Consider the following 13,760-nt stretch of genomic DNA (forward strand, 5'->3'; position numbering starts at 1 on the left):
GCATTACGGGAGAGCATCGATTTGATATAACCAGTCTGTTGTTTAAATTCGCAGCTAACGTCCACTGCACCACTAGGGGGCGCTGATGCGCCTGAAGCTGGACAGTCGACTGCCAGAAGAAGAGCTACTCCTCCTCTTCTTCCTCCGTCTCCTCCCCACTACAGGGAGGGTTGTCGTAGATATAGCATAATATTTTTTTCTCCCACTGTTATTAAAAGCTTAAGAAGCGTACGTGTGTTTGGCTGAAGTTGCAGTCCAGAGAATATGTCGTCCTGGGCGAAGTCGTCCGCAGCTGCCCGACGGCAAGCAGCTAACCCCAATGGAAGGTAAGCCGAGTGTTCTCTGTAGCAAGTTTAGCATTAGCAGCGGATATGCTAGGTAGCAGGCAGAAAACAAAACGGTGTAGGCTCAACATACATGTTAACGTCGGTACATGTTGTTTTGTGTTGTGCAGTTCTCAACAACTGCGTCTGTTTCGGAGAGCAACACCTTACTCCAGAGAGGAGAGGGGCGAGGAGCTGAAGGATGCCCTGGACAGGTACCTACCTTAACATTCAAACAAAGTCTGTTTAATAACATCAGTCTGACTTGTTTTAGTGGTAGTTGATGGATATTACGTGGATCAAAATCCAGCTGGCTTTATTTGAATTAAGTAAATTATGGGCAGCAGAGTAACATTTCCACAAATAATGGACAGAAACATACAGCACAACAACACTCAATACTACTACTACTACTACTACTACTACTACTACTACTACTACTACTACTACTACTACTATATTTAAGACACTGCTTCTCTTTCAGCTATGAAGAACTAGAGCAAATCCAAAACTACAGTGGAAATGTGAAGTACGAGGGGTACAAGCATCAGCAAAATGGTGAGACATTTTCTTTATATTTATCACAAAAAGCACCGTAACAAGTTTTAATGAAGCTCCCAGAAACTTTGCACAAGATACCATTTCTATATATATATATATTTTTCATTATTACTTACAAAAATGCTCTATGATAATTCATGCTCTGTCAGTGTGCTGCAACTTTGCACATTTTAAATAAAACTGCATTTCCTTAATAACCGGTAACCCATTGGTTTACACTTTTAAATAGCAAAGCCATCCAAAGCAGCCAAGGCAGACGGCTGCACTCCAGCAGACAGACGCAAAGCCCTGTACCAGAAGTTCTACAGACAGGTGCAGGAGGACAAGATGCCGGCCGACTGCGTGGTCCTCTCTGTCACCAACCGGTGCATGTGAGTACTTCATAACAATGGTCTAAACCTCAACAATTCAAATGTACAATGTTTTTGCTGACAATTCAAATGATTAATAAACTAGTTTAAGTAGAAATGGCAGCGTTTATACTTCGCAGAGACAAAACTTCGGAATATTGTTTAGTTGTCCATTTTTGGGGGGGGTTTGGTGAAACCATTAGCATTCGGCAAGTGTATTTAATCCTACCTGCAAGAGACATATGACCCTTCTGTAGTAATATAATGTTTAATGATGAAAGAAGACAAAACATGTCCTTGTGCATACAGTACCAATGGTTAGTTAGTCATTTTACAGCTGGACCTATTTCCCCCCTTTTTTTCCCCCATTCGAGATGATTGTATGGAAAGCTTCTGTGCTTATCTGAGACAGGGATTGTATTAAGTTTAATCTTAACAATAATACTTTTCATATTTAATTAGATTTGCTCCCACATGTTAGTCTAATCTGCAGTCTGCCAGTCTTTATGCTGATTTGATTGACTTGTCCATGTTTATTGCTGCAACACTTGCATCCAAGTTCACTTTGATACTTTGGCCAATCAGAACCATTGGATTGTTTATGTCCACAAGGTGTTGAGAACCGTTGGTCTTATTGTGGGATTTGACAGGGAGCTGGTCAATTATTTGTCTGAAAATACATGTGGCATTCATGCTCATATGAAGAAGGTAAAACATTAAGAGCTGTGTCTTATTTTTCTCTCTGCACATTGGCCTAACAGCCTTTTCTCATAAATAACATTTTATAGTTTTATTCACATGTAACACTTCTAATACTTGACGTCAAATCCACACGTGTGTATCATTATTGTATTTACATCCACCAAAGTTTCAGAGTTATTGGATTCTGATTTGAAATGCCATTAAACAACATGTCTATTAATTCTACAGAACATGAAGAATGACATGAACTACACAAACACAATCTTTTAATACAACGTTATTCTTTGGAAGTCTACTATTATTACGGACCAATTACACGTTACACTTTATCCTCATAACAGGCAATACTTAGCATGATCTGTTAGCAACATGTTTGATAATGATTCAGCTGTTGTACTAAACCAATAACGTCACCCCATTAAAGTGACCTACCTTTCTCCAATTCACTGACAAAGGGTGATACCAATGTAATGATCATCGTGCATAAAACATTTACACTGATTACACAATGCAACAATACAAATAATTCACATTCAAAATACTAATATGCAAATGTGGACTACAAATCTCTGCCAAATGTGGCTGCATTTTCCAATGGTGACACAGTAACATTGCAGAGCGTATTCATTCCAAAGGCCACTCTAATGAACAATAGCCAGGGTTTCCTGCCATACGAAAACGGTATCTTCAAAATCAAATATATAAAACGGGTGTTAAAGGCATTTTACTTTCGAAAACTGTTAACACTAAACCTCTGTAGGTCTAAAAAGTGTTGGATTGGTTGCATTGACTGATTCCAATGAAGGTATCACTATGTCATACATATCTGAAACATAACCTGCAACATAAAACTCTTTTCCTCTTTCCTTTTTGTGCTTGGTACATTCCAAATGCTCACTTTTTTTTATCAAGCTACGGATATCGGTGAAAACAAATGCTAATGGCATGCAAATATTGTTTTTGTTGTCTTTGTTTACCCAATTTTTCTCAAACAACTTTCCCTACTTCTATGTCGATAACTATTTCCCCACATTTACCTGAAATGGTTTCTCTGCTTCTTTTAACAAATGTCACCTTTGGTTTTTGAATGTTGGAGCAACATTTCGCAAACACCCGACTCGTCGATTGATGGGTTAGGGTTACCATCGGTATTTTACAACACTTTTGGACAGAAGTACCACCATTCTTTTCAAATTCAAAGCAAATTCACTCAAGTCTCCCAGATGAATAAGACCCTCTGTTTTACCTTATGTTTTAGCTAAACACATTCTTCTACAACAATAAATACATCTATGAGAGAGCCTAAAGCCTATGTTGGTCCCACACAAAGCTTTACGCAACGCTACACTTGGTTGCATCGAGTTAAAGCTCCACACAAACAGATTTCACCGCTCAAAAGTAATGAAATCCATTTATTTTGGTCAATCACACTCTCGGAGTTAAACTTTCGGTTTCTCTACATGCCATGTCACTTAATATAGAAATGTCAAGTTAACAAAATGTTTCTCTTCCTCTCAAAGGGATTACCCCAAATCGCTAAGCCAGTGCTTGCAGGAGCGTGGCCTGTCAGTGGAAATGCTCTACCTTCAGGCGGAGTCAGGCCTGACCCGGGCTCTGCAGGATGTCCGAGCAGTCGGCTCGCCGTTATGTATTCTGGTGGAGCACACAAACGTAGCTCTGTCCTCCTGCACGGTTATCATATTTTCAGAATCCCTAAAAAGTAAGTCCCTGCCCCTCATATCTTCAAACGGCGCCAGACTACCTCAGTTAGTTCACATCTTGAAGAACATTTAGCATGAAACCAAAGAAAAAACAAAACAAGAAATACACCCATTAAAACATAAACATTTCAAATCCTAAAGCTACAATTCTCAATCGACTGAAGAAAACAAAGTATACTACAGTACATATTAATATTCATTCTGTCAATGGCACTTCATTTACTGGCTTACATTGACATGACTAATTTACATTACATAACAGTACACAATAAACAAACTTAAAGTTAAAAAGAATGTATGTAAAACAGGTTCAAACTTTAAATTAAAAGGAACATTTAAGTTAAGGTCAACGTGTTCTTTTCATAGCTTAAGCCATGCCTTTATTGTGTATGATAACATTGTACTCAAGAAAGTAGCTGCTGAGGTCTGTAAACGCCTCCAAAGTCCACCTCAAAAGGTAAACTAAAGAATTGTGACCTTTACTATCTGTTGTAAACATTTCAAGCTAAATATATCATAGTTGCCTTATTAAGGCACCATTATGTTTTCCTGTTCAATGAGGGATAATAAATGACTCTAATCTGGAAAAAGTCTGAGCGCATGATCATCAGACTGTTCATTGTTCATTCTACACAGTTCGCCTCAGCAATTATTAAGGTTAGACGGATACCATCATACCTAATGGCCAAAGCTATGGAAAAGAACCCTAGTTGTTATAAAGCATTTCCTTTTAAAGATCCTATATAAACCATATGTATTTCACATTTTGAAACATTATCTATACCATGATATGCAAAAAACGGATTAAAAACAATCCATAATAGCATGCAGAACTATGTTTTCTATATTGTAGAACCGCATATTTTAAATAGTCCACAATATACAAACCTATGCATAAAACAAATTGCACAAATACACATTTAATGAAACAAGAACATCAAAACTGTGCAGTGGTTTAATGTTACTTTGTTTAACTAAAAAGGAAATACATTATTGCCAACGCAACCAAAATGAAATTGAAAGTTTTGAAGCTAATGTAGTAAAGGCAATATTTATTGCAACCAATCATTTCAATAAAAATATATAAAATGTATATATTTAATTACTACTTATTGTTCTCGTGTCTGATTGCACATTTGGAAAAATAAACAAATCTTACAAGTCAGATATTTTCTGCCCCATAGTATGCCCATCCTCTTGCACAAAAAACACAACCTGCATTTAAAATGACTATCTATCAAACTACAAATGTATCAGCTGAATTTGCTAAACCCAACATCACTTTAAAACAAAACAGAATATCAGTATATCCTAATTGGCGTGTAAATAATTGATTTTACTGCTATTTCTACGTTTTTTGGCTTGTTATGTCACCTTTTTATTCCCCTTCAGTCTCCTGACACACCACCATTAACATTCCAATTCCCCCCCACTCAGTCCATCGCAACATGCCCAAAGACCAGGCCATGGACTTTGTTACAGCCGAGTACAGCCATGGACTCGTCAAAGAGCGCCCAGGAAGAGATCCCGCGGAGACTGCAGCACAGGCGTCACAGCTGCTGGATGACTTCCTGGAACGAGAAAAAATCGATCGCCACACCGTTCCCCTTGAACCCCGCCAGCTCCTCCTGCTGTTGGCCGACGGGGTGCATCTCTACCACGAAGAGCTGGGAACCATCTCGGAGTACGTCCGTTCCCGGCAGGAGCACGCACAAGGTGGGCGGCTAAATGAACTGGTGTTTGTACTCGTCAATATGACGGAATGGACCTTTTGAATGATTGGGGGCCATACACATGCCGAGACACTTTGCACCCTGAAAATCCCATTTTTTTTAATGAAGACACGCGAAAGGCTCGCTCAATGGCAAGAGCATCACCATCGCGCAATCATTCTCAAGCGCCTATTTTCCCGGCTGGACCAGTTTGCAAAGTATGCTGCTTGAGTGGAAAGAAGTGCGACTTGCCTGTGTGTAATTCTCATCATGTGATGAAGAACAGCTAACCACAGCCAGGCCAGCCGATGTCATGTCTTTCTTTCGTACATTCGATATGATGGGGCGTGTTAGTGCAGGGCCAATGTTCCCCATAGCTTTAGATCTGCTCAGTGTTTCCACTATATACATTTTATGAGCACTGCTGCTAAAATGTGAAACGATCGTTAATATTCTCTGGAAACTTGTTTCAAATACCTTTTTGTCCAGCAAACACACATGGCAGAGACCTAAACAGCATTTCCCAGCAACACATTGCTATCTTATGGATAGTATTTGAATACACACTTAGAAAACAACGCCTGGAAGAAGATACGGTCTCGCGAGTAATCTGGTTATGGTCTCTAAGCGGGGTCAGGCACAAACTGCCTCGTAGCCCTTGAAATGAGGCAAGAGTACACACCCAGCCCCCGACAGACCCAGCCTCTTGTAGGCCCTAAAGACGCTGCATGTGTGGTAGGGATGCCAGCGATTATTCGAATATTCGCTACAGTCTCCATAATCGAATATTATTTTTAAAAATCGATTTTATTTATATATTTTTTTTATTATTATTTATGTTTTTTTTTTTTTTCTGGCTTAGTTTCAACCAAAATATATATATGCTAATAATAGTAATAGTATTAATAATTGTAAATGGTCATTGGTCACACCACCAGTTTGTTTTACTGTATCGGTCGAATCGGTATCGGTATCGGTATTTACGGTCGAATAATCGATTATTATTCGCCAGGGCTGCCGAATAATCGATTTTGATCATGGTCAGTTTCTGGCAACCCTAATGTGTGGGATGTGTTCTTTCATCAGGAAACGGGTTAATCCTGAGTGGAGTTTTCTTTGGGCCACACTTTTCCTGTCTCTTGCGTTTTTTAAATGTTTGTTTCTGCCTTCAGCTTCCCACGCTGAGGGGAAGAGGGGTAACATGTTGCCTCCAGGTTTGGGGAAACCCCCTCCTCTGCTCCCCACTCCACCGGGGCTGCTTCAACCCCAGTCCTCAGCCGGAGCAGGGCCCATGATGGACCACTCTCCCGCTCCTCTGTTGTCTTCACCAGGTTAGTCGGCAGAGTTAACACTTACCTGACTATTTAAAGAGTCTTTTTAATGTTTTAATAATTAAAGGGTGGAGGAACCAAATTACTGTTCATTAAAAAAATAACTTTGTCCACCTTGTTTAGCTAGTCTGAATCAGAATGAAACTATCGGTCTTTTTTAAAATGTAGCCTGCTTTTGGTTGCAAAGTGAATAAAAGGAAAGCACGTTTATTTAAAAATGTAATTGGCTAAGGGGGCTGTAGGAAAGAGCAAGGCCCAAACTGTACTTTCTTATTTTCTGTGGGAATCGACAAGCACAACACAAAAACCAAATGTTTTTCTCTTGGTTAACTTGTTTCTACTTTACAATGAAGTAGAAAATCAATCAGAAACCGCTTTATTACCAGGTAGGTTTGCACGTACGAGGAATTAGCCTTGCAGAAAGATCTTTATGTTTCTCAATCATTGTCTTCTGTCTCTTACTCTCAGGCTCTTATCCCAAAACCAAACCTCCTCCTCTACTGTCCTTGCATCGACCTAACGGTCCGTCGTTAGGGGGCTCATCTTCACGAGGCCTGCTGTCTTCACACAATCCCTACGGTGGCCCCTCTGCCCCTCGCGGGCCCCCTCTCCACCACGTTCCCCCATACCACCAAGGCCCCAGAGGCACTCACATGGGCAGAGGAGCCCCGCCTTCTCTAAAAAGTTCACGTCCTCCACTTCTCGCTTCTCCAGGTGGGTGACTTTTTTCTTTTTACCTTAGAATTTAAATGATTGTCACTTTTTACAAGATGTAGGTTTAAATAGTAGACTACAGTCCAGCTTTTATTGTCTTGTTTTCGGAAAAACGAAATAGGAAAAAAGTATTGATTTAATCATGTAACAATTATTTAGTTTTTTCTCCCCTTTCTTCCTGATCAGGTGGCCCTCTTCAGCGACCTGGTGGCCCCCGACACTAACAACATAGACATCCACTCACACTGTTACACACGGAGGCTACTAGTACCAGCAGTGTTTTGAACATTTCACCAAACTGGAGACCAGATGACTCCTGGCGGCTGCGTGCCCTGATCTTTTTTTAAATAATAATTAACAAACATATTTGATTAGATGCTAAAATGGTCGTAATTGTTAAATATTAGGTACTTGTGGATTGAATGATGACAACATATTCTAATGACTTATGTTTTTAAGTTCCCAAGATCCCTCTGTTATCCCTTTTCATGTAATTTTTTATAATCCCAAAAAAAAAAAAAATCTCGTCTGCCCTTGTGGACTCCATACACTTGATGTCTAAGGTTCAGCATAGGATACACGTCGACTGACTTTTTATTTTTTTGTATATAATGAATAAAGCAAGTAGCCTACCAGCTGTATAAGGTGCTTCAAGATGGTGCTTAAGATTTTGTCATGAAAAAAGATTTTAAAAAAGTACTTGTGGAGCTTGTATAATCAGGGTTGAATATGATATTGACTTAATTGGTATTAAAGTGTCTTAAATCAATCTTTCATAATTGAAAAGATGGTAATAAAGACTATATGATATTTTTCTGAAATTCCATTTTACAATATTTGGCTAAACAAATAGTTGAATCTTCTATGGGTTATTACATTTAATGTCACTACACATCACGTGTTTGGTCTTTATAGTCACACCAATGGGTTATTGTTATTGTCAAGTGAGAGTACGGACACTTCGTTTGGCATCCAAAATAAAACTTGGCCATTTTGTATTCCATTAAAGCAAAAGAGGCCACTTGTAATGTTTGACAGGAGAACTTTAAATAATATAAAGGTAATATTTGTGTCAGTAGTTGTTGCAACATTTAAGTAGACAAATATTGGTTGGTCAACATATCAGAGTTTTCTGTTTGAATTTCCGTAAAAGCAAAAAATAAAAGAAGAGATTTGTCATGTATTGGGATTAGATTCATTCTGCCCTATTTTAGTTAAGAAGAAAAACAATGGTATATTGTAGTTGTTCTGCCTTTGTGCTGTTTTTCTTAATAGATTTTGACCCATTACTAGAAATTGTAGAATAGGCTGATTTTGTTGTTATTGATAATATTAATTTGCAATACTAGTTCACATTAAGCATCTATCCAGCAGTTACATTAATCTCCCTGACCCTGTAAATCAGTTTAAATGTTGTATTCATTAGTGAATGTGTTGACAAGTTATTTACAGATTATTTCTTTGCAGAACTCAACAGATGAGACACCCGAAATAATTTATCTGAGAGAAGAACCTTTATTTAAAATAGTTGTAAGATATTTTTGTTTTTCTTCTTTTGTTAAAGCCAGGTGTAAGCATAATAATTATAAAATACATTTATAAAAAAACACTCCCTTATTACTGACTGATGTAACATTTTACAATGCTGAAAGGAACTGAATGTCATTTGGGTTTTCAGAAGGGCAACAGTCGGTACACCTTCACATTTGTATTCAGTAGAGACACTTTAGACAGCAAACGAGTGAGTGAAATTACTTAGGTTTTCACATTCTTCACAAAACTGCTTAAGCTCTAAAAGGACTGGTCTAATATGTAATATTAACAGACAAAGTATATAATGAAATATTGAAAAAAAAGAAAATACATCACAGTTACAATTTTTATGGTCAAATTAAGGTGAAATCCTATTTTTTTCAAGAAGTAGGGGTGGATTTGTGACAAGTGTGGCATTCAAACAATCCTTAACCAAACCAGCAGTTGGAGATATGAGCGATAAAAGTTACTTCCCTCAGGTTTAACCAGTTTCCTGATGTCCTCCTGAGGCTGGAAGCCTAACTGTCCGTACAAGCAGTGGCACACAGACTAAAGGTGAAAGAGCACCAGCTGCATGATGGGAGGTACCAGCACTTTTTCTACCATATCACAAACACACACATTCATAAAAACAGATTTAGTGAAGGACAGCAGTGAAAGTGTTGGAATAGTGTGTTTTAAAAAAACGTGTATCCGTTGTAGACATTTGTTTTCAACTTGACATACATTGTTGTTTTTTCTGTGTCATAAAATAATAAAAGATGTGGCCACTTTAATTTTCACATTTCGTAACACAACCACACACCCTCCTCTGAGGAACTCTGATCAAGCAGAAATAGATGAAAATCCTTGTATGGGTGTATCAAGAGAGCATAGCCCAGTATTCGGGAATCTCAACTTTATTACTTGTAAATTATATTTTTCATGTATTAATGAAATGACTCCTTGTAACACTGTAATGCCATGTTGCCATCTGATAGACAACAGGGCATTACAGGTAAAGTGAACTCAAAACTGATGGCGGAAGATAAATGCTTCTCAGTGTAAGTGATGCATTTTAAACTCTAGATGGCGACGTACACCTGCTCTTTTGCTTTATACACCTCGGACAGAATTTCAACATTTCAGCTAATAATGTCGTCAACTCCTTAGACCTGACTGAAGTGAGCAGGATCCTCCATCAAACTAAAGTAAACTCCACTTCTTGATATATTGTTATGCATACATCTCCAAAATAAGATAATGGTTAAGATGTATTTGGGTCACAATACAGTTAAGTTTCCTCAAGGTTGTGTCTTCCTGGTCGAATGTACTTATTGTATATCGCTTTGGATAAAAGCGTCAGCTAAATGCAATGTAATGTAATGTAAAAGTAAAGTAAACACACTGTATAAGGAGTTTATTCCCTACATGATTTGTATTTATAATATCATTATTTAGATAATTGTATTGGTTATACTTAAACAATTTAGGTTTTTTTTCAGGGGAAAATCCTTCACTTTATTTAAATGATTATTTAATTTTTTGCATTTAGGTTAATCTGACAAAATGTTGAGCTTCCCAATGAGGCTTTGTCTATTTGTATTGTACTTAAGGAGCCACACATTTCACACTGCTCATTCTGTCCTATGTATGGATTCTTTAAAAAAAAAATCATTCTTCTTTTGTTAAAAAAAAGCAAATATAACTTGCATCACAAAAACAGACATTATTCTACAATTTACACGATGTATCACATTTTTTACATTTACACTAATAGGGTAACATATACAAGTGCATACATGTCACGTATGTAATTGTTAAATGTTCTAAATCCGTTTAAACATAAGACTGTTTTTCATATTTTCAGGATCTCACATTTTTCATATTTGAACCTTTTTTTATGCTGATCTTTGCCTGTACAAAAAAAGGTTGAGAGGTTTAATGAAGGAGCCGTTCTTTGGAATATCAATTCATCGTGTTATATTAGGAGGGATAACGTTAAAAAAAAGGGTTAGGGTTAGATAACCAATCTGCTTACCATCCTGCTTCCCAAACTAAAATAAAAGCATCATATCCTCCTTCAACACAAAATTGTTCTCAGTCATTCACCATAACGCAAACATCTTTGTTGCATTTTAGAAATGTTTTAATTGCGAGTTTCCAGATATTAGCTGAACGTTTTTTATAGTGTTGTAATAGGAGTAACAATCTATCAAGTCAAGCTATGAAAATATATTTTTTCTAAACTGTAGAGTCACTTGAAGAAAAGTGTGAACGCTGCACGACTAAGACATTGTCTAAGCATTCTTATTTTAAGCACTTTTATACAGATATTGCTTACTTGTGTCCTTAAGGAGGCGTATATTTTCAATGGTAAACAACTATGGAACAATAAAAGTATTGCAGTGAAATATTTGGTGTCATAGAGTTTACTTCTATAATATTTCCATGTTTTTTCTCTCTAAATAACTTCTCTGAAAACTGCAACATAAATACATATTATAATTATTGCTGTTATTAAGCGAGAGTGGGAGTCAAAGAGACAAACACACTGAGGGTGAGTGCATGTGTCTGATATTCTCTCCTTGTTGGTGCCTCCTCCTCTCCTCCAGCTGTGGGCGCACTGCTGAGAGGAGCCCATCAACTCAGGAAGTAATGGACAACTGTCTCCACCTCATTACACCAGCCTTCAGACACACACACACACACACACACACACACACACACACACACACACACACACACACACACACACACACACACACACACACACACACACACACACACACACACACACACACACACACACACACACACACACACACACACACACACACACACACACACACACACACACACACACACACACACACACACACACTCTCTGCTTGGACACTGTGTGTGTGAGGGGATTGTTTGTGGGTAAAACAACAGCAGCATACCGTTAGTGTTCAAGTAAGATTCCTAAGTGAAGCATTTATCTTTCTTTTGGAAAAAAGTGTTCACATGAGCGTTCAAGTTGATTAAATCATCAGGCAGTGATTTATTGTCATTTACTTGGTATGCTTTTTTGTTTGAACATTTGTACTTTCTTTAGAGTTTTTCCATTAACTGTGGAACAAACATCAACTTTCAGAGAGTTGCTTGATACACTTACGAACCAACAGCATGCCTACTGTCACTGTGTTGACAGGCAGGATGACTGAACCACAACCAAGCAGCAAACTGGCTCTAAAATGGGAAGCCAACATGGCGTTCATTATTATTCATTATACACCTGCATTCTCTCTATTGTCCAGCAGGGGAAACTCCAAGGTGTGCAAAAATAAGTTTGTACAGAAGTCTATGAAAATAATTACCTTACTATTCTCCTTATTAAGTAACTTAGTAAACATTCCCTTACAAGTTTATGTTCTCAATGAATATATATGGTGTGCTTCAACATGGCATGACATTTATTTGAGATATAATGTTGAAATATTGAGTACAATTGATGATAACACAGGAAACTCTTAAGGGCATTGCTACCTTGTGATTAACATGTGTTTTCTTCTTAGAATATGACCCTATCACAGTGTGTTTTTCTTCAACTCAAATCTAAAATATGGTTCCCTAAAAATGTAGGGAATGAAATGTACTTAATTCCACCGTCTCATCGTCAGATTTGACCTGTCAAGAACTAAATAATGTGACACAAATTCATTTTACAGCAAATGAAGATACAAATTATCATTTAATAATCATTTACTTATTTTCCTAATTAGTGAGTTTCAATCAAAACAGACCATATTTAAACCAGTCAGAACATTATCTTCTATACTGTAGCAGATTAGTTTGATTAAAAATGGAAATGATTAAGAATTTTTTTTCTAAAATGCAGCAATTTATGTTCTTTTAAAAAAAGAAGAAAATCTGACAGTTATTATGTACAAAAATAAAACATCACAATAACACATAAGGATGTTTCTTTGTGTGGATAAACAAACCTTTAAAAACAGGCACTTAAATCAATGGTCTTGAAACTTAAAACCCCCAAATCTCCCCCCCCTCACATCTTGTCTCCAACCTCCCATCCCCTCCTCTGCTTCCCCACCGTGCCAACACTGTTCCTCCTGTTTTCCCACCTCTGTCTGCACCTTCATCATTGTTTAATTCCTCCTCCACTTCCTCACTTCTCCAGTCATTGCCGCGCCATTTAGGTAGAAACCAGATAACCAGTAGAAAACACTTCACACCCTACATTAGAAACACAATGAAATGATCTCTGCTTCTCCATCTTTTGTTCTGCATAGTCCAGCTTTCCTCCTAACTTCCATATATAGTTCTGTCTCCTTTTACCTACTCATCTTCTCCTTCACCCCCCCCCCCACCAGCCCTCCCCTCCTCCCCTTTCTCTTCTCCCCACTGGATATCAATCAGAATCTATCACTCCAAATATTCCTGCTGCCATTGTGTCAGAATTCACAGGAACTTCATCAAACGGAGGAACTGTTTCATTGTTATATCCAACCCTCGCTGCATGTGTGACAGTGTGTGTGTGTGTGTGTGTGTGTGTGTGTGTGTGTCTGTCTGTCCGTGCGTGGCAGAATTAATGGAATGCACCTACAATTCTTCAGCAGCCAGCGTCACATGAAAGTTTGCTCAAACACACCACCCACCCACACACACCCACACACACACACACACACACACACACACACACACACACACACACACACACACACACACACACACACACACACACACACACACACACAACACCACACACGCACGCACGCACACACACACACACACACACACACACACACACACACACACACACACACACACA

General features: G+C 38.1%; 1 protein-coding gene across 1 annotated transcript; it reads left to right on the forward strand.

Moving 5' to 3' along the window:
• Nucleotides 1–126: 126 nt before the first annotated feature.
• Nucleotides 127–8,597, forward strand: LOC117448561 (nuclear receptor coactivator 5). The gene is made up of 9 exons (XM_034085877.2): nt 127–326; nt 455–538; nt 808–881; nt 1,114–1,255; nt 3,457–3,656; nt 5,095–5,373; nt 6,542–6,700; nt 7,169–7,414; nt 7,601–8,597. The coding sequence occupies exons 1-9, from the start codon at nt 265–267 to the stop codon at nt 7,636–7,638; spliced, it is 1,284 nt and encodes a 427-aa protein (XP_033941768.1). The 5' UTR covers nt 127–264; the 3' UTR covers nt 7,639–8,597.
• Nucleotides 8,598–13,760: the final 5,163 nt, after the last annotated feature.

Source organism: Pseudochaenichthys georgianus, chromosome 6, assembly GCF_902827115.2.
Source record: "Pseudochaenichthys georgianus chromosome 6, fPseGeo1.2, whole genome shotgun sequence".
NCBI lineage: Eukaryota > Metazoa > Chordata > Actinopteri > Perciformes > Channichthyidae > Pseudochaenichthys > Pseudochaenichthys georgianus.

Bases quoted from the DNA above. Each gene is read 5' to 3' on its own strand.
- LOC117448561 (XM_034085877.2), top strand. From the start codon at position 265: ATGTCGTCCTGGGCGAAGTCGTCCGCAGCTGCCCGACGGCAAGCAGCT. The intron at 327-454 runs GTAAGCCGAGTG...TGTGTTGTGCAG, and splicing joins GCAGCTAACCCCAATGGAAG to TTCTCAACAACTGCGTCTGT. The intron at 539-807 runs GTACCTACCTTA...CTTCTCTTTCAG, and splicing joins CTGAAGGATGCCCTGGACAG to CTATGAAGAACTAGAGCAAA.